This window comes from Dermochelys coriacea, chromosome 14, assembly GCF_009764565.3.
Source record: "Dermochelys coriacea isolate rDerCor1 chromosome 14, rDerCor1.pri.v4, whole genome shotgun sequence".
In the NCBI taxonomy this organism is placed as follows: domain Eukaryota; kingdom Metazoa; phylum Chordata; order Testudines; family Dermochelyidae; genus Dermochelys; species Dermochelys coriacea.
In genome coordinates this window covers 10,131,868-10,156,737 of record NC_050081.1, presented here as the reverse complement: position 1 = coordinate 10,156,737, position 24,870 = coordinate 10,131,868, and the positions used below count along the sequence as shown (strand labels likewise).

Sequence of the window (24,870 nt, the reverse complement as noted above, 5' to 3'; positions counted from 1 at the left end):
CGTTGTATGGTAAGGATCATCTTTCAGTGTCCTGAAAAGCTATGCAGAGGCAAGGCACAAGAGGAGCAATTGCTAGAATGAGGACACCCTTAAGAAGTGAGTTTACAGTCCGCACATTCCTCCTTAGGCATGGAACCAACTCTCAGAAGAAGTTCGTAAAGCCACTCGCCTGTCCTTTTACAAATCACTCCTTGAGTCTCATTTCTGCTGTGACGCCTACCGAATACTGCCACTTGCTAACAGTGAGGCAGATGGTGAGTTGAGGTTGCTACTGATTGGCTTATTATGCTATGATTTCTACATGGAGGCCCAAATCCATTCAAGTCAATAGGAATCTATTGACTTCCTTGGGCTTTGGATCAGGGTCACAGCTGACCCATGCAAAAATGTGCTGATATTTCTGTGACTCTGTCCTGCCTCTCTCTCTCTCTCTCTCTCTCTCTCTCCTCACTGTCTGCCTCCTCACCTGTTGTCTTGCCTGTAACTAAGACTGTAAGCTCTTTGGGGTGGGGACTCTTTCTTGCTGAGTCTTTACTGCCCCTAACAATGGAGCCTTGACATGGTTGGGGCCTCTTGATACTACTGCATTAAAAATAATTCATAGTGGGTCTGATTCTGCTCTCCTTTACACCAGTGTAAATTGTTCTGCTTAATCAGGTGCTCCCTTGGCTGGCCCTAAAGGAATTCTTTAAAAAAATAAAAATACAGTTTCTACTGTACTGTAGGAAGTGTCAGATGCCAGAGCTTTCATCCAGCAGAGCATATGCCCTTCTCTGAATGACAGAGACAGCAAAGGTAAAATCCATCCAAACTCAGAGAAAATGATGGCACTGTAAAGAAACCAAACTTAATCCAAACAGAGCAAAGTTTAGAGACTCTGATAGCGATGCCAGCACTGAAACCAGCAATACAGAATACGCGTTGTAAGAAGGGGGTCCCATTTTACCCTTGGGGGTGATAAATCACAAGGCCATGTACTTAATCCCTAACAGGCCCCTTAATGCTTCACAAAATGGGCCACTGTGAAATTCTGGGGTGCAATCCAGACCAGTGAGGAGCCATGTCACCCCTGCCCTGCACCCTTCACAATTAGAGTTGCCAACAGTCCCTTATTTTTTCATCTCTGTGCAACAAGATCTGGAGTTGCCAAGTGCTGCAAAAGCAGTAAGAAATACCCCAGATGAATGTAGGTGAGTGCTCCTTGTTATTAATTATTATTTATTAATTACTAATAAATGGTGATAACGATAATATAGGAGGTGGGGTGGCGGTACTAAAAAAACAGTCCCTTATTTTTGAAATACATTGTTGGCAACCCTACTCGCGGTGCTTCGCTCACAAACAGCTTGCCCCCATGCAGGTAACACCCTGAGTGTCTCTGTATAGCTACAGCCTGCCAGCACGCTCATCACACTGTGGCTTCCACCAGCCTCGGCTACCACATGCAGGGTGATCCCAACACACACCCAGTCCTGGATTTTCCCCAAAAATGTGTGTTTAGCACTGTCCAGCCCTTTCCTGGATAGTCCAGATATATTAGGTCCATTGCCTCTCTAAGAGGATCTAGGTACAACAGCTAGCCATCTTAAATGGAGTTACCCACGCAGTTTACAGCACTGGATTAGTTTTGATAAATAAGCTTGTTTTATTCTTAAACTACAAAGAGAAGGGTTTTAAGTGAGTTCAGGTGTAAGGCATTAAAATCAGAAATGGTTACAAGAAAAATAAAGATAAAACGCTTCCTAGTACTGACCTTAACAAACTCGACTTGATTTAAGGTGAAGTTCTTATCACAGGTCCCCAGTATCATTGCTGACAAAGTATCAAGTCAGGATCTGCTCCCAAGGTCCAATCAGCTGTTTGTTTTGTCGTCTTAGATGAAAAGAGAGAGATGGACTGGGAGAGGTAACTTGCGGTATTTGCCCCTTACTTTTATAGTTCAGTCCCCCTCATAAAGTTCTTTTTAGTTGAGAGCAAGGAGACACTGAGTCTAGGAGTCGTGGGGATGTTTCATGCTGTTCCTTCCCTCCCTTCAATTTGCTGAGATGAGGATTTTCTTTGTCTTCTTTCTCTAGCTGTGTGGGGATTCCGTTACATCTCGTATGCAAATTGAGGTAAACACGCATCCCTTTGTTTAAGATCAGTTCTACCTAACTCAGGCTGCATGAGTTTGAACATGTGCCTTAGCCATCATACGGGGCTGGGGGGGGGAGAAGGAGGGAAAAATTTTACACACACTGTTGCTAGATACTTTTCACCATGATATTATTGAACAGTGAGTTTTCAAATGATGCCTCACAAGGCATATTCTGTGCAGAGATTAGTACCATAGTATGTAGGGTGTGAATACCGGGGCGCATTCCATCACGGTCACCTAATATGGAGCTCCCTACTTGCTTGTATAGTGAAATAAAATGAGTCTCCCGTCTCTTTAGGTTTCTCTCTTGCTCTCTAGTATTGGATTCAACTCCTGTCTTCTGTGCTGTGCGTTTACAGACCATAACAGGGCGTGTAACTGAATCTGCTCACACAGGTGAAATTGAGCTGTCAACCAAATAAGGTCTGAGGTGGGGAAATGTATATTCCATCCTGTAAATAATGACATCAGTCTTCCCATAGGCAGTGCAAGTGGCAGGTGACCTGCTATGATGCTGACTACGGCTGAAATTTTTAAAGGAACCAAATAGGCTTGAAAAATCCCAGTCCAGATGCCTGAAATTTGGGGTCAGTTGGGTACTAGAGGATGCCGATGTTTTTTGTCCCTTTCACTCCGATCCAAAAGCAAACCTATTATTACCTTAGAGTATTTAATTCCGGGACTAAACACCAGATGAGACTGGTGATATGAGCTAACTAAATATGTACTGTAAATGCATTTACCTAATTTTGTGTTACTATTCGTGTGGTACATATGGTACAATAACTCCACTGGAAATTATGGTAATTGCAGAGTAACTTAACATCCCTATTACTGTATTGTCTCCTGAGAGCCATGCAGATAACTCACGTCAGCCACTGTAATGCTGGTAATTAGCGTAACAGTTAACCTTTGTTTTCTTGTGGGCAGAAGAGGTATTTTTGCTGCCCACATATATCTCAAGTCCTGTGCGGTATTGTGAGATGCAGCTGGGGCCTTGTAATCCTCTGTGAGTGCAAATCTCCCATGATATCTTCATCCTCTAGGTTTAGGTTATCATTCCCAGAAGGCATTTTTATGGTGGAGGAAGATAGATACGTGCTCAGTTTGTAGCAATAAGAAGGAACTCAGCAGCTCTGAATGCTTAAGAGATGCTACTGCTGAAAGATCTGGTGAATATACAGTAATCAGCTTCTGACTGTTTAGAAATTTCACAGGGGATCAATAAAATGTCAGAAGCTTTTAAACTGATAACGGTGAAGAGGAAGATGTGCCATGAATTGAAATGTCAAACAGACTGTAATTAGCTATTTTAATTCTTAAAAGGACAGGGCCAATTAAAAAATAATGTTATACCATATGTCCTTATCTGTTGTAACAGAGATAAGGATACTATTGGTTCTTGGTAACCTCAGTTTAGCTTCCTCCTCCTCTTGCATAGGTGCTCAAGGAAAGTGTTATAAATTGACTGACTGCTTGGGAGACAGAAGAGGCTATGATGCAGTTGGCCTCTTCACCCAGGATATTATTTAAGCCCCAAGAGCATGATTCTCTTCTCATTTACAGTGGTGTAAATCAGGGGTAACTCCATTGATGTGCCTTAAATGCAGTCTGCTTGCTTTTCTCCATGTGGGTGATGAAAATGGGCTAGTGAGTTTCACATTCCATTATGGTCAGTTTCATGGCTGGGCTCACATGCCCTGGCACAATGCTATAATGACTGCAGGGAATGTGTAATTGTTAGAAAAACAAAATAGATATTTCCATTGTAATTCTGTTTGATTTTAAAGTTAAATGAAAAAACATAAATGCCATTAACAGAGATGACAAATTGTATAAAGTTCCTAAGCAGAAAATCAGAAAAGCAAATCAGAGTTACAATGAAACATCCTGGGGGTAAGTCAATGTGGAAGGCAGCAGGGGAAATGTGCAAGACCACAGCACCTTCCTTTTAAAACTCTTTGTTATAGCACATGTTTGCACGCACACACACCTGCAAAAGCCATGCCCACACATGAAGGCATGAACACGTGTAATCCCACATATGTATGTGTGGCAGCCATTATCTTGGCTGACACTGAGAACTGAACTGGGGACCTCCAGAGCTAAATATGTGGGACCAACTCCTCAGCTGGTGTAAATCATTGTAGTTCCATTGACTGCATTTGTGCTATGACAGTTTGCACCTGCTAAGAATCTGGTCTGTGATTTTCTACAGCTGGAGCTAAAGAGTCAGATGCAGTAGCAAGCTTGCATACTACATGGATTTGGCACAGAGGTGAGAGATGTGACACATGCTGACTAGTGAGTTACACACGCACATGTACATACAATACATATCTAATAATAATACCTAACTCTTATCAGTAGATCTTAATACCCTTTACAAGGAAGGCGAATACCATTATCCCCATTTTACAGATGGGGAGTCTGAAGCAATGGGAGGTAAAGTGACTTGCCTGAGATCACCCAGCAGGCCAGTGGCAGAGCCAGGAATAAAATCCAGGTCTCTGGAATCCCACCCCAGTACTCCATCCACTAAACTATCCTGCCTCCCCTCCACATGCATGACTCTTTCTTTGTGCACCGGGACAACAATCTAGCTCATTTGGGGGTGCTTCTGCTAACGCTTCCAGACTTGAATCTTGCATGGCTGGCTGGCAGGATGCTCTCATTAGAGGAATCTCTGGACTGGAATCCACTTTGCCCAGTTAGTTCCACAGAGCCCAACATTATTGACTTACAAATCACAGAGTAAGCTCCAGTTGCTGTCTCAGGTTTTTGGCTAAGGAGATGACATTGAGGATTTGCCTTTTTTTTTTTTTTTTTTTTTTGTGTGTGCATGAGTCCAGTGGTTCTTTATGTGACTATGACAGTCTCATAGAGGTTTATAGCTGTTTTGTAGTCTACAAAGAGTGTATTTTGGTTAACTCGTATATGAGCCATCAGAGAGAGTGTTTTTTGGACCAAATACCTTTCTGTCATTATATGCATAGAACAATATGGTGTTACTGCAATACAAACAATAATTAACAGGTGCATTTTAAAAATCTAAAAATACATTTAAATTACTCCTCTGTAGCCACATTTTCTCTCTTGTTATAAGGTCCCTGTACTTTGGCTCCCAGTTCCATTCAGCCCCTTTAAAACCAATAAAACATGACAATGCAAGCAACAATGCTGTTTCTAATAAGGAGGACATTATTGAATGTACTCGTGTAACTTACAAAGCTGGGCAAAGAATATATTTTCCACGCACTCAGCCTGTGTATTTATCCATCTTTGTGCAAAAATTCTGGCTAATTATCATTATCCAGTAGAAATCAAAGGGTATTGTGAATTTCTGCACGTCATCTTATCTAAGGAGAATTTCCTTCTTTGCTATTTTAATGAGACACTTCTCTGTGGGATTGATGAGGAGGTTGTTGCAGGTTCTTGTGGGTTTCTTTCCCTGCTTTGAACAATTACAATACATAGCTCTGACATAAACAAAAGGCCTGTGAGAAATAAGAGAGATGAACACTGCTGACAGTATTCATAGCATGAGAAGGGGATGATTTCTGCCGTAGAGCTGCTATAGCTAAGGGTCGTCTGTCAGCACGTCTCTTTATAAATTGCTATTTTCTAGCAGCCTCTGAGTATGAAAAATCTTTTAAGTCATTTTGAAGTTACAGGAGGGCAAAGTGGACTGGAATCTGACGTGACTGAAGGTGCTTGTTCAACCTAAAAGCAGCTTCCAGCTTTAAAAAAAAAATTCTGCAGTTTTAGCCATTTTCAAAGTCACCTAAGTGACTTAGGAGCACAGATCCCACCGAGTTTCAATCTGACCTGTGCTCTTAATTCACTTTTAGATTCTTTTGAAGATCCCACCCACGGACCTGTGTGTACTCAACAGCAGGGTTTACACTAAGGGAGAGCAAAGGTGAAGAAGCTCCATTTCTCTCCTCAGCTAGTGCTAGTGAGAGCTCCCCCTCCTGTTCAACCACTGTTTACAAATCAGAGATCCCTTTAACAACCCCTGTTTAAATGAAATAGGTGGTGTAACCTAACTTTTAAACCAGCAGCCTCTCGGGTTCAGCTGTGCTATTGACTTGTGGCTTGATCCCGCTAACGCATCCTGCAAAGCCCAGGTGCTGATCCAGCAAAGCACTTCAGCACATGGCTAATTCTAAGCATGTGAGGAGCCTCGTTGGCTCAGTGGGACTAGTCATGTGCTTAAAGTTCTACGTGTGCTTGAGTGCTTTGCTGGATGTGGCCTCTAGTGTTTACTAAGAGGATGCTCTGTTTTACCTTGTAGCCATTGGGCTAGGCTGGGGGAAGCTCTCTTGAGGAGTTCAGTCTTGAGAATGCCATCTGGTGCTCCCTGGCATGCACTTGCTGGACGCTCTCTGCTGTACACCCAGCCAGCTCCACTGGAGGGTGCAAGGAAGAGGGAATGGGGCATGATTTAGTCTCTGGTCTGTTTGCGGTGTCCTGCACTAAATATTCCTTGTGCTCCAAGAGCTGCATCTGTAACCCAGTTGCTAGGGAGGGACACAGGGCAAGGATGAACACCGTCCTGCGCTCACTGGGAGCAGCAGGGCTCAGTTGGGCCCAGTGATTTCAGTGGGAATACTCACTGTAGTAAGCACAGTCAGTGTTTGCAGGACCAGAACCTTCCTGTGTGACGTTCAGTGTGTCAAATAATCTTTCCATCTCTCCAGCTGAAATATTGGCATAACACTTCCTAAGGGCCTTAATTCATTAAACATTGGTACGGCGCTTTGAGATCCTTGAATAAAAATGTACTAAACTTAAATGTGATTTTATTTACATCTTAGTTATGCCTTCTGATATGCATCAGTTAGTTGCTTCCCTGCCTGTCTGAATTTCTTTGATGTCCCCTAAGAGCATCTAAACCAAAGTGGATTGCTCCTCTCTTTCATTTCAAACCATGGCTGCTTGAGCATGTAGAATAGCTGCTTCCCAAGCAAAACTCTTTGAGGATTTTTACTTCGCACCCACAATGCCCAATGCCTCCAACTGGCATGGAAATTCACTGTAGAGAAAGCCAGCATAAGTGAGGGCCATGTATCACTTAAGCTTGACTCAGGGCACAGTCTAGCAAGGCAGCAAGTAGTGAGCCTGATCCAGCACAGCCCTTAATCATGTGCTTAATGTTAAGCACACATGAATCTCTGTGGAAATCAATTGTTGGGAAATAATTGATTTCAGTGGAAATATTCATGTGCTTAAAGTTAAAACACATGCTTACGTGCTTTGCTAAATCAGGCCAGCGTGCTCGGCACTGTGAAGGGTCAAGCCCTGAAGCCCTATTGTGAGGGTTTTACGGGACCTAAGTGGTGCATGGGCCTTTTACTGGCCCTCTGCATGGGATGAGTTTCGCTCAGCATAGCACGGCAAGCATACTGTATTGTATATCTTACACTTTCTCAGCCTTTCTAATGTATCTTCTTATGTACGCTTTCTAATGTATCTTCCTCACCATCCACAGGTGTTGCCCTCTGCACATACTAAGAGGCATACCTGTCAGATTTTATTCACAAATATAAAAGTCTATTTTCTGATACAGGTAAGATGGAAAAGACAGAAGAGGTTTTCCCATAATGATATCAGACAACATTTTTATCCTGCTATCAACCTACATTTTGTCACATTGCCGTAACTAATGCAATGGTAGTTTGCTCCATAAGGCCCTGCTCTCATGAGGCTCTGAGTGGCTCTAGTCTGATGTGTCTGTCTAGGCCAGTGGTTCCCAAACTTGTTCCGCCGCTTGTGCAGGGAAAGCCCCTGCCGGGCTAGGCCAGTTTGTTTACCTGCCATGTCCATGTCAGTGGCGGGAGTTCGCTGCTGCTGGCCAATGGGAGCTGCTGGAAGCGGCAACCAGTACGTCTCTTGGCCCATGCTGCTTCCAGCAGCTCCCGTTGGCCTGGAGCAGCGAACTGCGGCCACTGGGAGCCGCGATCGACCGAACCTGTGGACCGCGGCAGGTAAACAAACCAGCCCGGCCCGGCAGGGGCTTTCCCTGCACAAGCGGTGGAACAAGATTGGGAACCACTGGTCTAGGCCTTTAGCCTGTGCTTAGCACTGTGCACACCTGTCGTACCTGAGCACTTGCAGAAAGTGCTCACCATCTTGGAGGATCACTCCTTGAGTGGCAATGTGCTTTCAAAGAACCATCTCAAGGGGCAGATTCTGCTACCCCGATCAGTCTGAGTTGTCACTTACTCTTGGACCAGTCCCATTGTCTGCAGTGAGTCACTTGCCACTTCTGCAGTTAGAGACTCCTGAGATCTCATCTGATCTGTCTCTGCCTTGCTGTGTACCCTAGGGCGAGTTACAATGGTGCACATTTTCAAAAGTGGCTCCTAGTTTTGGGTGACATCTATGTATATGAAGTTTGAGTAAAAATTGAGGTACTCAAAATGTAAGGCCATTTTTGAAAATGTGGCCCTTAGCTGGGCTTGGCAAAATTCGATTTTATTTGGTCATAATTTCTACAGATAATCTCGGAGTTTATTTTTTTCTATTTTTATTGATTTAAATTTTCACAGTTACAAGAAATTATGGTTGGAGGGGTCAACATCATATGTCATAATATACACAGTAAATATCCCTTAAATCAAACTCTAATAAGCTCTCAAGCAGCATTTTCTCTTACTTTGACTGTCTGTAAATTTCTGTCATCATCAATGGAAATATTTTGTCAGTGGTTGTATGTGTATGAAATTGACGTTTACTTGACATTTACTGATTAAAAATCTAACCCTTTAAACCCTGCCCTTAACCTATCCGTGCCTCCTTTGTAACCAACTGGATTCACCGGTAAAGTAGCTGTATTTTGAGAGTGGTGTTCTCTGAGCCTCACCCTGTGAGTCAGGAATTCCTGTGGGCTAATCCCAGTCCTGGCACTGACTTCTTCAGCCTTGAGCAAGTTACTTGTCCTTTATGTGCCTCAGTGTTCTGATCTGTGAAGTAGGGCACGTGATGTGCACCTTCAGACCTTATGGGGCAGGGGTTAAGATTGATTTAGCTTTGCACTGCAGTGTGAATATATAAAGCCCTGTGTAACTCCCAAATCCTTTATTCCGTTACTGAGCTGTCGGATCTCTAGCTTCACTGTCTCTCAAATGGGGTGTTATTCCTTTTCTCCGCTTTGCTTTTGATAGTGGCACTCTCCCCTTTCAGCCATCCATTCTTCGCACTAGTCATCCTTCGTGCCAGCAGGCCAACGGGGTCTGCGCTCTCCTTCTCTTGAGCTCAGTGGTGTCAAGAGTTGTCATTCAGGTCCGTCAGCCTCATTTCATACCCGGCAGTTATTCCCATCGTAGCCGGCAGTGGTTACAGCACAATTTCTCCTCCATTTCCTTGGGGAAGGGTGTTATCTCTGAGATACAATTCTCTGAAAGGTTAAGCATCTTCCTCTACAGCTAAGTGGAAGATTGCACTTTTAGTAATACCTTTCTGTATGTCTGTCATCTTAGCTATTGTGAGACAACTTTCCATGTAGGATTCATCCTAAATGCATGCCTCCTAGGATTTCTCTGAAGGCATTGATTTGCCAAATATGAATTTTCTTTCATTCATTAATTTCTGGGATGTTTTCAGGCTTTTACAATTGAGATCAGATATGGACTCCTATAATTCATCTCCTGCATTTGTGACAGTGAAAGTCCAAGGTGGTTCTTCTGTTCCCTGTTTATGTCGACTCCTATTTCATCTCTAGTTTTATATCTGGAAAATGCAGTCCTGAGAACAACATGTTTTCTTGGGGTGTGATCCCCATCTGACTGAAAATGTAAGGACTAGGGCTTATATTTCAAAAGTGACTAATGATTTTGGGTGCCCAACTTGGGGTGCCTCAAAAGGACCTGATTTCCTCTCATCTCATCTAAATGTTAGGTATCTTTAGTATATCTCAGGTTGGCTCCCAGAAATTGCAGCATCCCAAATTGTGAGTCCTAGACCTTTTTATTTTAATATAAAATACAATATCGTACAGTATCTTAATAGATGAACAAATAGGGCAAATAAACCATGATCGCCTGAATAAGACCTAGTTCTGATCTTACTTACACAGTATAAATCAGGAGTAACTCTCTTGATTTCAGTGTGAGTTTGGAATGTACAAGTAATGCTAGCTCAGACTTTAATTCTGATTGTGCCCTAAATTGCATGTTACCCCAAGGTTTTGCACATATGGGTTTGGGTGATCTAGTCTTTGTGCAGCCTAATGGATCTGAACACTCCCAGACTTTGATGTGTTCCAAGTCTGGATCATAATCCAGAAGTTCCGATCTCCTCATGCTGGTCAGATCTCTCAAACTTATTTATTTTAATTGCATTTCATTTTTCCTTTACAAATGATGACACAATCAGCTAAAGTGGTGTTGCAGGCCTGCCGGCAAAATGGCTGTGAAACTATGGACCTATGATTTGGTGATATGTGCCCTAACATACCCTTCCCTTCTCCTTTAATAACCATAATTACTCCATGGATTAGATCCCACTTGGCTGATTCCTCCAGAACAGAAGCCAGGAAAACAGCTATTGTGGGTGCAGGTTCACTTAATATATCCAACAGCATGGTCGCACCTGTGCCCTCACTTGTGCACACCCCATGCAAGGGGAGAATTTTTTCTAATGAATCCATGTTGTATTCCCTTCAAAATTAACCCTATGTCATCCAAACATTTTCTCTTTTCCTTTGAAGACAAGGGTATTGCGCCAATGTACAGAGCTTGCTGAATGTGCCTCTTGATCTTGTATGCAGTGTTGTAATAGCCATGTGGGTCTCAGGATATTAGAGAGACAAGGTGGGTGAGGTAATATCTTTTATTGGAACAGCTTCCGTTGGGGGGAGAGAGGAGCTTTTCATCTCAGTCTTATTATTTATGCAATATTTAATATCTGTTTTTACTTAGTAAGTAAGCTGAACAAGTGTGATAATGAGATCTGCTCTATTTCAGTTTGTCACAGCTTTTGCTAATGGCCTCACACTCTGTCAAGCTTCCTTTCAGCAAGAGGGACAAGGAGGTGAAGGTGTTAATGTAGCAATGCTGCTTATTTTAGCATGTGAATGAATCAGCCCTTTAAGGAAAGAGTTCAGCATGTTAACCCATTGTTCCTGGAGCAGATACAAGTCTCTATACAGGACATGTAGATGGCTCATGGTTTATTTTTAGCTTTGCTTTCTGTTCCTGTGGTATTCTTCTGTGCTATGCAGGGTCTCATTCTGGACCCCAAAACTGGGGATAATGAGAAAATTGAATCCAGTTCAGATCATGTTTGTTTCAAGCTACTTTAGACCAGACATTCTCACACACTGAACCATGGATCTCCGGTGGTCTTGAAGAGCTGTCTGGTCATAAGATGATGGCTCCCCCTCATTTCCAGCTGCTAAAGTACAATAGAAGGAGCAAAACAAACAACAAAAAACCCCAAACAAACCATGAAATACTATCCCAATATTACTTATCCAGGTAAGCAATAGATGTAGTTGCCACAGGACTGGCATGGGGCCAGATCCAAAGGCATATAGAGGTCAGTGGAAAAACATCTGTTGATTTCAGGGTTGGATCCAGCACCCTTTGGGATTGTAAATGGAATGGGAGGTGATTTGTGTACTTTGAACACTCTCTCTATTAAGATCTGGTTCACCCTATGTAGAAGTTCAGGCTGTTGGAAATGTAACTCCCTTGTTGCTACATTAGCTCGTATGTTTTGGGAGTGCTCCTATATCAAGAATTTCTGCTATGAGCTGGGTCAAAGGACCAATAGATGCTAAGTTGACGCCCTCCCACTTCAGTTTCATTCTTGGATATATTCCTGGTACCTGGTAACAAGGCAGCATGTTTCCAACGTGCAGCTTTGGTTTCTAAAAACTGAATCCTGCAAAAATGGAAAAGTTGATCCCCACCGAATACCGATGCCTGGCTCAGTGATATGACTGACCTTGCAGCTAACCAACAACTGCATGCCACAGAAAGGGAAGGCCCAGCACATTCAAAGCAATTTGGGCTGACTTCTTAGAGGTCTATGATTAACGTAGATGCTGAAAATAGATATGTCGCTTTCCCTCCCTGCCTTTATCCTAACCCACTTTATTTATTTTGTGTATTGTGATGAATCTGGCATATTTGTTATATTTTGAAAAATTAATTAAAAGTTATAAATAACAGTGAAGAAGTTCAGAGAACCCCCTGCTTTTAGACCTCTAAAAAGGTGTAGGATGCCTAAAGGAAGTGGCATTCTTATAACTTTCAGCCAAGTTTTTTACAACAGTGAAGGTTATCTTTACACTTCTCTAAGTGAGGTTAGCATCAGGTCCCGTAACATGCATTTTATTTCCAAGTCTGTGCGTGGTGCAGTGTGAGGGCAAAGTGTTAGGAGGTCATATGAGTTTTATATATCAGGAAGGAGATAGCATCCCCAGTAGGATACGCAGTTCAAGAGAAGTGATTTTTCTAGGATTTTCATATCCTCCTGGATTAGGAAACTGAACTAGAAGGTTGTTAACCTCAAAGCCTGGCTAATATGATATGCTCAAGAATTCCATTTGTCACTCTGTCCTCACTGTCTTTGTGTTGTAAAAGCCATGAGTGATTTCTTGATGAACAGTGTAAGACTTTATATGCATTTCCATGGAGCTATTTGGATTTCTGGCAGCAATGCACATTTACCAAAGTTCATGAAGCAGTATAATGTTCTCTTAGTAGCCTATTTCCATCTTTAAACAAATCCATCCCTAATCTCTTCTCTTTGCACAGTACCCTCTGGCTGATCTCCTACTGTCAGGAGCTAATAAATAGTGATTTGATGGAATAATAAAACAAGATGATGCGAAGAATCCCCTACAGGGAAGAGTTTGCTTGTGACACACCTGAAATTAAAAATACCACAGTGTTTTATTTAACATTCATATTGTGTTTGCACCTGGAGGCTGCAACCAACTTGGAGCACCCATTGTGCTAGGTGCTTAGCACAGACTCATAGTACATTGCAGTTCGTGTCCCAAAGTCTTTATAATCTAAAAGTCAAGACACAAAGTGAGATAAACAAGTGGGCAGGGTAAAAAAAATTACACGTTCTAGCACAGACTGGCTCTTGGCATAGCTCATAGCCCATCAGTACAGGCTGGCTTGGTGGCTCAGGTGGTCAAACAGCTGGCTACTGCATAGGAAGGCTGAAGCATTGTGATGATACAGCTTCACAGAACATCACTGAGCTGAGGCTGTTGGTTGGATGGCCTGGGCAAAAACAGCTGCCAGGAGCTGATCTGGGCGGATATAGCCAAGATCAAGGCAAGGGATCAAGGGATAAACACAGTAGATGGATGGATGAAAACAAAAGAGCCTGATTTTACTCTCACATCAGAGCATCAGGCTTAACTTCACTAGATTTGATGGAGCTTCATTAGTGTCAAATTGGAGTGAAAGAAGAATTAGACTCAGTGACCCGCCTCAATATCATGAGTCATTTCCTTGGGGAAATAAAAGCCACCTGGGCATATCCCTTTGGGTATGTTAGTGAAGGGGATCCTACACCCTCATGTTATCCCTACCAAAAATATTAGCATGTCGGCAAGCACAAGAGACACCACACAACTTCTCAGTAACAGAACCCTCCAGAGAAATGCTGAGATCTGCCTCTTTGTTCGCTTGTTATCCCCTTCCCCAGACAATGGTTGTAAGCAAGTCCAGTGACGGCATCTGTGAAAGAACCGTGGCTCTCCATTTGTTTTTCTGCTTCTTAGGGCGGTTGTCAGACTCTAAAGTGTCAAGAAAAAGCTTCTAAATTCTAAGTGAGGAACCACAGGTTCGAGTCTGTGGAGCAATTCTGTGCTTCCGAGTTGCACTTACAGATTGCATGGGCCAGCATTATACTTGACCCGAGTTAATAACAAGAGGGGGTCAGCTTAGGACTGGAAAATGCCCTTTTTAGCAGTGCCCTCATTCCTTCTCCTGTGCTAAGTGCTCCCTTCCTAACGTGGAAGGGGGGATTCAGCCCAGCTGGATGAGCACTAGTGAAATCACTATCTCCCTTCACAGGAGACCCAAGGAATAATACTAATTTGCAGCGATGGCACCTCTGACTGACCAATCTCAGAGCATTTCTGAGACACGAGTTAAGGAAGCACGTGCTTCCCCCCTCTGTGGAGAGGATGAACGAACAAACAACACAAGACAGATATGTAGTCACATTGCTTAACGAACTACTGGAAGGGGCTCAGATGCTACTCTGATGAGCATGGTATAAGAACTGTGACAAAGTTCCTGCTCTACCTTGGTGGGTCTTGCGCTTATTGGCGGATTTGCTCGCCTTGGAGCTTAACGGCAGCCCTCAGCTTGGCTGTTTTTCTGAACCCACAGTCCAGGTCGACTCTTCCTGTGTCTGACCAGGAGTTGGGAGGATTTGGGGGGAACCCGGGCCCGCCCTCTACTCCGGGTTCCAGCCCAGGGCCCTGTGGAATGCAGCTGTCTAGAGTGCCTCCTGGAACAGCTGTGCGACAGCTACAACTCCTTGGGCTACTTCTCCATGGCCTCCTCCCAACACCTTCTTTATCCTCACCATAGGACCTTCCTCCTGGTGTCTGATAATGCTTGTACACCTCAGTCCTCCAACAGTCCACTTTCTCACTCTCAGCTCCTAGTGCCTCTTGCTCCCAGCTCCTCACACGCACACCACAAACTGAAGTGAGCTCCTTTTTAAAACCCAGGTGCCCTGATTAGCCTGCCTTAATTGATTCTAGCAGCTTCTTGATTGGCTGCAGGTGTTCTAATCAGCCTGTCTTAATGGTCTCCAGAAGGTTCCTGATTGTTCTAGAACCTTCCCTGTTATCTTACCCAGGGAAAAGGGACCTGCTTAGCCTGGGGCTAATATATCTGCCTTCTATTACTCTCCTATAGCCATCTGGCCTGACCCTGTCACAGAACCTATATAATACAGAATAAGTCTCACGTTAGCCCTGGGAGGTAGCTAAATATTATCCTACCCATTTTATGGAAGGGAAAACTGAGACTCACAGAAGTAAGGTTATTTGTACATGGTCCGTCTGAGTGACTGGTAAAAAGCTGGAATTCTTGAAGTTCTGACTCCCAATCCCTGGTTCTAGTCCTTGGACAACTCTACCTCCCTAACAAAATGGGTACTCTCTCCCCCCTAATGGGGTTAATTTTGTTCCACCCTCCATTTCCGATCCATCTGGAAGTCATAACATTTATACAGTAGTTCCAGACCCTGCCTCCTCCCTTGGTGTGTATTTAAAAAAAAAAAAAAGACAAAAACCCATGTCTACAGTCCCTCCGATGCCAACTAGAAAGTGCTGCAGAGAGTTGCTCTCTGAATGGGATGCAGAGCAACTCGGAACACTTAAAACACTTGACTTCATTGCATTTCAGAAGGTTAGCAACTGACCTTGTGCCTGTTGTGCTGAATTTCTGCAGTGCTTCCTAATTCCTGTTTGCACAATTCAGCTGCATTCTCCATCCGTTGCCCAGCTGAGATCAGGCCATATTTTCACATGGCACCAACAACACATGAGTACCAACAGCTTCCTCTTTCCTTCAGATGCATTGACTATCTACTGTGTCTCCGAACCCACTTCTCCATATCTGTAGCCTCATAATTCACTGGCACATTTCATTAGCTCAGCTCTAATGCAGCAAAGTCCTGCTTTTCCTTTGGGCTTTTCCCCCATCTGGACAGAGGCACAGGGGATCAATTTTGCCACTGCTTTAAGCAGCTACATCTCCATTTGCTGCTAGGACCTGATGCAAAGCCTACTGGAGTCAATGAAAGGACTCTCATTGCCGGCAATGGGTTTTGGGTGAGGCCCTTAATGGATTGTCACTTATACCAGCAATGAATTTGGTCCATGGAGGTCAATTAGCTTACCCAATTAGAACCCAGTACCAAGACTTGGCTTCCAGCAGGTTATTCAGAATGTCTCTGTGACGGGTTGCCCCCTGGGTGCCACTTGGAACTGGGGTACCACTGAGCCTGCCTGACCCACCAGCCTGGGGTCCTTTCACATTGTATTGCTGAGGCAAGCTAGCCAAGCCCTCCCTCAGGCTTCAGACTGCACTTTACCAGCACACATACAGGTAGGGACACTCCCAGCTGCAGCTTTATACACACAAGCTGAGATCAGCTCTCTATGGGAAGACTCAACTAAGGAATTGCCCAGTACTCAAGTGCATACCCCCATCTAGAGGATAAACCCCAAATTGTACCGTCTTGTGCTGCACAGAGACTTGTATAGCATAAGCTCTTTACATTTGCCCCCTCCCTCAATGTGGAGAGAGAGATGCAACAGCTTTTTGCCCCCCAGCTATGAATTCCAAACACTGGGTTTTAGACAAAACAAAAACAAGTTTATTAACTACAAATGATAACTTAAAATCTATTATAAGGGATAGCAAACGGATCAAAGCAGATTACAAAGCAAATAAAACAAACATGCAATCTAAACTTAAGATACTAAAGAAACTGGTTACAAGTAGTAATTTCTCACCCTAAATGTTGTCTTAGGCAGATTGCAGAGATTCTTGAAGGCCAGCTGCACATGCCTGCAGCTTAAAACTTCAGATATTTCATTCACAGGCTAGAAAACCTTCCAGCCTGGGCTCAGTCCTTCTCCCCTCGTTTAGTCTTTGTTTCTTAGCTGTTTATAGCAGTCATCTTGGGCGGGGATCCAGTGAAGAATGAACACACCTAGATGATGTCACTCCCACCTCATATGGTGGGAACTCTTTGTTTCCAAACGTAGTTCCCATGCCAGTCAGTGGAAAAACACTGGTATTCTCAGATGGAGTCCGGTACCAGGTGACTTAGTCACATGCCTCTGTAGCCATAACTCAGAAGTTGTTTGCAGCATCCCCATGAAGACTTCTCTGTGGGTGAGAAACATCTTCTGAGACCTATTGTTCTCTCTAATGGCTCTTTCCACAGCAAGCCATCTAGATTGCATTCTGTCTGGTGGGCGTTCCCCAGGTGTAAACACACTTGTAATTGATACGTAGTCAATATTCCTAACTTCAGGTACAAAAATGATACATGCCTACAACTAGGATAAATATTCAGTAAATCATAACCCCTCCAGTCATATCTCTCATGCCTTATCTTGCACAAAATACATCATAATTATGCCATACTCGTATCATAGCAATATCTCTATGAAGAATATGAAGGTGTAGTGTCGCATTGTCCCATTAAGGTTGAAATTAACATAGTAGTTTTCAGTCACAGAACTCCTACAAACAAGCCAACATTGAAGTGTAAAGCCTGCTGCTACAGCTCTGAGAGAATACTGATGCTTGAATTTGAAATTCAAAGCAACCTGCCAGTTATCAGTGGAGCTATGTGCCTGACCTCTTCCTGCCTGCTTCTTGATCAGACAGTAGGTGACAAATTCATGATGCAGTTTGCAGTGACAAAAATCACATCATTTGCAGTACACAGTCTCCAACGTGAGCAAAATGTCAATGTCATCTCACCTGCAGATTCATCCTGATTCCTACATGCTGGCCACCTCCAGTTCTCAGGGGTGCACATGGATGTTGGAGATTCCAGTGGAGTCCCTGGCATTTATTGCTGGGACATGGAAGCGTGCCCAGGCCTTGTGATGCCATACACAATGTGGCATTGCAAGTGCACATATGCAGTGAAGAACTGGGGGCATGGTTATATGATCTGGGCATCCTATATCTCTTCACGGGCACCTGTATTGAGACCTAATGCTACACTTGTTCCCCAGATTTCCATAGCTTGTGCTTTAGATCATTAACTCTTTTTCTTTCCGTTGTGATTGGGACATATCACCAGTTTTCCCTTCTCTTGGAAACCTTCCATCTAGTCTTCCTTAATGGTCTCCAAAGATACGCACTCCTGTGTTCACCATATGATCATGTGCACACGCGCTGTTAACCCTCAAACTCCTTCTTCCCAAGACTGGGAGAAGATTGTGGTGGGGAACTAGAGGTCACCCACTGAATTTTGGGCCTTGAGCCAAACAGCTTGGTAGAAGCCCCCGATTGTCTTGAACTGGCCTTGGATGAAATATTCTTGAGTTTACAGGAAAAAGTTAAAAAGAAAAGGAGTACTTGTGGCACCTTAGAGACTAACAAATTTATTAGAGCATAAGCTTTCGTGAGCTACAGCTCACTTCTCACGAAAGCTTATGCTCTAATAAATTTGTTAGTCTCTAAGGTGCCACAAGTACTCCTTTTCTTTTTGAGAATACAGACTAACACGGCTGCTACTCTGAAACCTAGGAAAAAGTTAGAGGCAGTTAGAGAAAACGAGTTTAAAAAATACAAGCTGGCAAGATCCCTATAGCAAAGTAAAGGTAGAGCTTCTGTAGACAGAATGTTAGCTGACAGCTCCACTGCTTTAGGTAGACAAACTCTAGAGAACAAAATAATTTTCAGGTAGCAAAATCATAATCAACAGAAGGAACAGTGCATTCGATTTTCCTGCCTTGTGGCTTTTAAAGGAGAGAAAAAAAGTGAAAGGTACAAGATATTCTTATTTAATCAGATAACTTATTGACACAAATTACCATATATACTTGTTCATAAGCCAAATTTTTTTTTTAGTAAAAAAGAAAAGCAAAAGAAAAGGGGGTCGACTTATGAATGGGTATAGAGAAAGGGAGAGCTGGGACACAGCCCCTCCCACCAACAGAGGGGGCAAGGAGAGGCAGCACAGCCAGAAGGGAAGAGACGGGGCCAAAGTCTCTCCGCTTCTGGCCACGCTGCTCTCCCCCCAACCTCCGAAGCAGCTGCAGCTCCGGGGCTGGCAGGTTGCAGCCGCACTGCCCTGCCCACCTGCCGGAGCATGCTGCAGCCATGCCGTCTGCCCAGCTCGCCAGAGCAGGTCCAGCCAGGCCAGAGACGTCCTCCCTGGCCTGCCCTAGCTAAGGTGGGAAGGGATGGGATGGGGAGAGTGTGGGGGTCCCAGGCTAGGGGTAGGGTCATGTGAGGGGTGGTCACGGGGTTACTCCCCTGACCCCCAGCTTCTCCCCCCCCCCCCCGCCAAAATTTCCCCACCAGTTGCTGTCTCGGCCCATCAAGGTAAGCAGCTGACAGGCTGAAACACTTTGTTTACTTAGGTTTACCTCCATGTCTGCAGACACTCAAGGTAAACAAACTGTCTCGGCCCACCAGCAGCTTATCCCAGGAGCCAAAGTTTGCCGACCCCTGAATTATAGAGTCGGTTTATGAACGGGTCATAAAAATTTCCATTTTTACTTATCAGTCTTGGGGGAGGAGGGTTGGCTTATAAACGGATCGGCTTATGATCGAGTATATACGGTATGTCTAAGCAGCCACTTTATCTGGCTTTGCACAGCCTGGATTCTAAATGCATCTGAATTTTGTAACTGCATTTCAAACTGCTAATGTTTTAAATAATCTATGGTCTTTGCATCAAGAGAGAAAAAAGCCAGTCTGTTCAAATTTAAGAGAACATAATTTTGCAGTTCCCTTTTATAAATAATGCAAGAACCTTTCGAACTCCATCCCACAGTATTTACATATTTAATCTCATTTCCCAGCATTTTTAGACTTGGTCACAAATACTCCAGATGCATGAGATCCTGTCTGCATGTTAATGGAATCACTGCGGGATAGCTTGACCTCTAGTGGGAAGGTTTGTTTTCCTTTCTTCTGGCTCATAAGTGTTCTCAATCAACATTATAGGAGTGAGACACATTCACAGATGCCTGCAGCATAGATGGTGACATTGCCACGGTTATAATGGCTTATTTCGGGTAGCATCTTGTGACTACAGCCCAAATCCTACAACTGCCTGTGAGCAGATGGATTCCTGAGCAGATGCACAGAACTTCGCTGATGGAAGTCAAATCAGTTGCAGCCAAATCTAACAGACCTTATTCGTAACAAAACCTCCCATGCCCTGTTTTTAAGAAGATCATTTGCGGTCCATGGGGCTCTGAGAGTTTGTGTTCCTGGAGACAATTGCAGGATCAGGGCCTCAGTCAGAAAATCCTTGCTGAAATAAACACTGTAACCTTGGTGGGTCAATATCCGATGGTGATATTTCTCCTTAAATGGAAGGAGGTCAACAGTTCTCTGTAACCCATTCTAGTGGAATGGCAAGTGAGGCTATAAGGGTATGTCACAGGGTGACACTGGCCCTTTAAGAGGGAGGAGGGCCAGTGCACTTGTGCCACATCAGCTGACCCATATTAGGCTTAAAAAGAGGACACCCTGGGTTAGGGAAAGAAAGCGAAACCCAGTGAGAGTGACCTTGTGAGTCAAGCTTGGAAGAAAGACTAGAATCCCCTGGGAGGGGAGGCAGTGAGAGCATGAGATGCAAAGGGGGAAGAAAAACCCCAAGAGTAATAGCCCAGGAGGAGCTAAGAACTGCGGGGCGGGGGAGGAGGGGGTATGTTTTGCCTATGTTTGAAAAATAAAACTGCCTAAAAGACTGTGGGCCTGGTCCTGTATCTTTTACAAGCTGGGGAGAAGCCCTGCCTTGTTACAGGGCTCTTAAGATCAGGGACCGTTAAAAAGGCATCTTCAGTGGTTTCCCATTTCAGATGGGATCAGTTTTACACATGCCTCAAAGGAGACTTTTCTGATTGCCACCAGCCCAGCATCTGGTGTCTGGAAACCAAGCTATGTCCTTTCTGCTTCCTACTGTCCACCTTCACAACAACCAGCATCAACAACAGCGCAGGGATCTGAGCCTCGCCGGTGATTTTGCTGCCTGCAAGATAGCATATCTTGTTCCCTTGCACCGGGCTGTATTGGCTGTGCAGTGTTGACAAGAGAAAAGAAAATCCTATTTGGTGATTAAAATGTGCAAATCTGACGTGGGAGATAAACAGGAAGCAGATACAGAAGGATGGTCTGGTTGCTGGGCAGCAGACATTGTGTGTGACGTAAGCTGGTAATGGAACCTTTCTGTGTCTCAGTGTCTTCAATTTCAAAGTGACAACCTATCTTTTTGTACTGGCAACAATCAGATAAATTGTACAGTCCCAACCGCTGCTGGGACCACTACTTCCTGGCCCTAAGGCTGTGAGAAGAGACAGCTGGAAGGAACAAGCATGTTACTTCATAAACATCTCAAAAGGAAGGCTCTGAAGCCACAGGGGAGAGCAAGTTCCAGAACTGAGGACCCCTCCCAACTGAGCTCCACTCTGCTCTGGGGAACATAAAGCAAAGGCTGTCAGAGGGACAGGACAACAGCAAGAGGAGATAGCAGACTGAGAGAGCAGGTCCATCAGCTTCAGTTGTACCTGGAGGAGCTACTAATCAAATTAGATTCATAGATACTAAGGTCAGAAGGGACCATTCTGATCATCTAGTCTGACCTCCTGCACAACGCAGGCCACAGAATCTCACCCACCCACTCCTACAATAGCTCAGACATAGGTGAGGTTTTTCAAGTCCTCAAATCGTGGTTTAAAGACTTCAAGGAGCAGAGAAGCCTCCCTCAAGTGTCCCATGCTACAGAGGAAGGTGAAAAACCTCCAGGGCCTCTTCCAATCTGCCCTGGAGGAAAATTCCTTCCCGACCCCAAATATGGTGATCAGCTAAACCCTGAGCATATGGGCAAGATTCACCAGCCAGATACTACAGAAAATTCTTTCCTGGGTAACTCAGATCCCATCCATCTAATATCCCATCTCAGGGGATTAGGCCTATTTGAATATTTAAAGATCAATTAATTACCAAAATCACATTATCCCATCATACCATCTCCTCCATAAACTTATCGAGTAGAATCTTTAAAGCCAGATAGATCTTTTGCCCCCACTGCTTCCCTTGGAAGGCTATTCCAAAACTTCACTCCTCTGATGGTTAGAAACCTTCGTCTAATTTCAAGTCTAAACTTCCTGGTGGCCAGTTTATACCCATTTGTTCTTGTGTCCATATTGGTGCTGAGCTTAAATAATTCGTCTCCCTCTCCTGTATTTATCCCTCTGATTGATGTATTTATACAGAGCAATCATATCTCCCCTCAACCTTCTTTTGGTTAGGCTAACCAAGCCAAGCTCCTTAAGTCTCCTTTCATAAGACAAGTTTTCCATTCCTCAGATCATCCTAGTAGCCCTTCTCTGTACCTGCTCCAATTTGAATTCATCCTTTTTAAACATGGGAGACCAGAACTGCACACAGTATTCCAGGTGAGGTCTCACTAGTGCCTTGTATAAAGGTACTAAAACCTCCTTATCCCTACTGGAAATACCTCTTCTGATGCATCCCAAAACTGCATTAGCTTTTTTCACAGCCATATCACATTGCCAGCTCATAGTCATCCTATGATCAACCAATACTTCAAGGTCCTTCTCCTCTTCCATTACTTCTAATTGATGCGTCCCCAGCTTATAACTAAAATTCTTGTTGTTAATCCCTAAAAGTTAGTCAGGGCAGTGGCCTTCTTTGCAATAGGTGCTGCAGAAACTCGTATCAAAAAGGCGAGCATCTCTAGGTGTGACCACAATACAAGTAATGTTTTTATTGATTTATCTGGGGGCAAATAGTGAACACTTTCCTCGTATTAGTGAGCAGTTACTCCCAGGAGTAGTTCCATGGACTTCATTGAGGTTACTTGTGTACGTGCTCTGCAGTGAAAATCAGAAGCTCGTGATCTGGTCCTTATTTAGCAGTCTGTGTTTGGTGTCCATCTCTATGGCCTGAAATCCGTGCAGCTCAGTTACAGGCTCCCCTGTTGGCTAATTAAGTCCTCCACTGCCTGCTATTAATAAGAAAATTGCTCCAACGCCTGGCCACACTGATAACGCATAGCCGGGCTTTAAGGCTCTGCTGCCCCTGAGACTGCAGCCGTGTGCCAGGAAGTGAACCATCTCCTGGAGGATGGAGAAAAAAACACATTCCTCTTGGATTCCCAGGCAGAGCAGCAGATTGTGATTAATTCCCTCCTCCCCATACACCCTGGAATCTGCCTTTGATCAGTGACCTGCTGTGTTTCTAATGCTGTCTGGGTTCCGGTTAGTCACAGGTTCCCTCGGATCAGATTTAGGAACTCATTTTTGTGAGTTGGTGGGGAGTCTGGCTGAGGGCCAGACCTTGCCACAGGCTCATTCATGGAGCCCTCTGTGCTCAGTCTGGGCTTCCCTGTTGCAGAGGCCAGTCAGAATGAGGAGTGGGGCTGTGACAGGCAGTGTTTACCAGCGGTATTGTGTAGTGGTTAGGTACATGGGTCACAACTCTCCCTCTATCTCTAGCGCCCCCTGCTGGTGGTCCCAAGAGAGAGCGCTCTCACGAGGGTCTCCTCCCTGCTCCTTCCTCAGGGCCTGTGTAGCTGTCTTTTGCAGGCCCCTTCCTTGCAGTAAGGATTTCTGCTCTGCTCTTGCTCAGGCGCTCTCAAGACAGGTCTGTCCTCCTATCCTGTCTAGCTCTCTTTTAAGCTCCTTCTCCAGTTGGAGCAGGTGCTGCAGGTGTGGTGTCCCCTGGGCCCAGATCTGCTTCTTAAACCCTTGCATCTCAGTGTGGGGTTTATATTCTCATCACAGGAGCCTACCGTTAGGGGCAGCGATGTTGTGCCCATGTGGCTGCTCATCCTCAGGGTGGGACTCGGAGTCTGCCTCAGTTGCTGTGTGTGGCAGACCTGGGACTGGGGATGGTGTGAGCTCAGGGGGAACTTTTCTGATGGCCCAGTGAGTGCCTGCCCTGCTTGCAGACAGACAGGGAGGCCTAATGGACAGGGGCAAGGGAGGGAGGCAGAGATGGCTCTGGGCTAATAGATAGCTCTGAAGCACACCTGTTAGCCAACCTGTTAGATGCAACCAGGCTCTGGGGGTAAAGAACCTACCTCTGGCCAAGACAGCTGAAGTGGGGGAGGGAGAAGAGAGAGATTCCCTCATACCTCCCCACAGCCTAAATATGTGCTTAAGGATTCACAGCCTTCCCTCTTCCCCCTAGCAGGAGCTGTGCAGGGGATGCCATTCGCTCTTTAGAGCTGCAGTAATCTCTGTCACCCAAGCCGCGGGAGGATGAGACTCTGTATCGTGTATCTCGGGGAGGAGGGAGCTCATCTGTGGGAGAACCAGCTCTGTGGCTTCCTTCTAAAGAACAGGAACAGAGCCTCTCAGTTCTGCAACAGGCCCAGCAAGGAGCCTGCTTATGGCAGTGTTAACACCGATCAGGGCTGGCTTTGAGGTTAGGGGGAAGAGGTTTTGTTAAATCAATGTCCTAGGCAGTGATGCTTGCTAGCAAGAACTGCACAACTCCAGAACATCTGTCTATTTGTATTAACATCCTGCCTCCCCCTGCAGGTCAAGGTTAAATGCCAGTGTGACAGCCACCATTTTGCTGACATTGGGGATTGAACTGAGGTCTCCAGCACTAAAATCACAAGCTGGCATGGTTTGTGCTAAAGAGCCAACCCCTTCTTGCTGGGGCTGCAACAGACTTGTATGTTCTGTGAATTGGACACACACTCACCAGTTTAGCACCAGAAAGAGAAGGAAGAGAGCAGAAAAATTCATCCCCAGGCTTTGTAGTCCAGGCTAGTCCACAAGCTGCAAGGATCTATCTGGCAAATAAACTCTGCAGCAGAGATCCATGTTCTCAGACAGAAGACATCAATCTTTTCCACTTTGGGAAACAAACCAGAGAAAATGAAAGTTCTTTCCTTAGTGTTTCACTTACTTGGGTGGATGGGTGATTATCCTTCCAATATAAATTTAGATCTCAGTTGCAATAACATTTCACCTGAGCCAACACACACTACTT

General features: G+C 44.6%; 1 protein-coding gene across 2 annotated transcripts in view; it reads left to right on the top strand.

The window, feature by feature from the left end:
- RAB11FIP4 (RAB11 family interacting protein 4) overlaps positions 1-24,870 on the top strand; it is a 220,178-nt gene that overhangs the window by 41,716 nt on the left and 153,592 nt on the right. Inside the window, exon 2 of one of the 2 annotated variants that reach the window (XM_043496388.1) lies at positions 128-254. The exons of the other annotated variant lie outside the window; for it this stretch is intronic. Within the exon in view, the coding sequence (XP_043352323.1) occupies positions 252-254 (3 nt within the window). The 5' untranslated portion in view covers positions 128-251. The remainder of the gene's footprint in view (positions 1-127; positions 255-24,870) is intronic. 2 annotated transcript variants of the gene reach the window in all.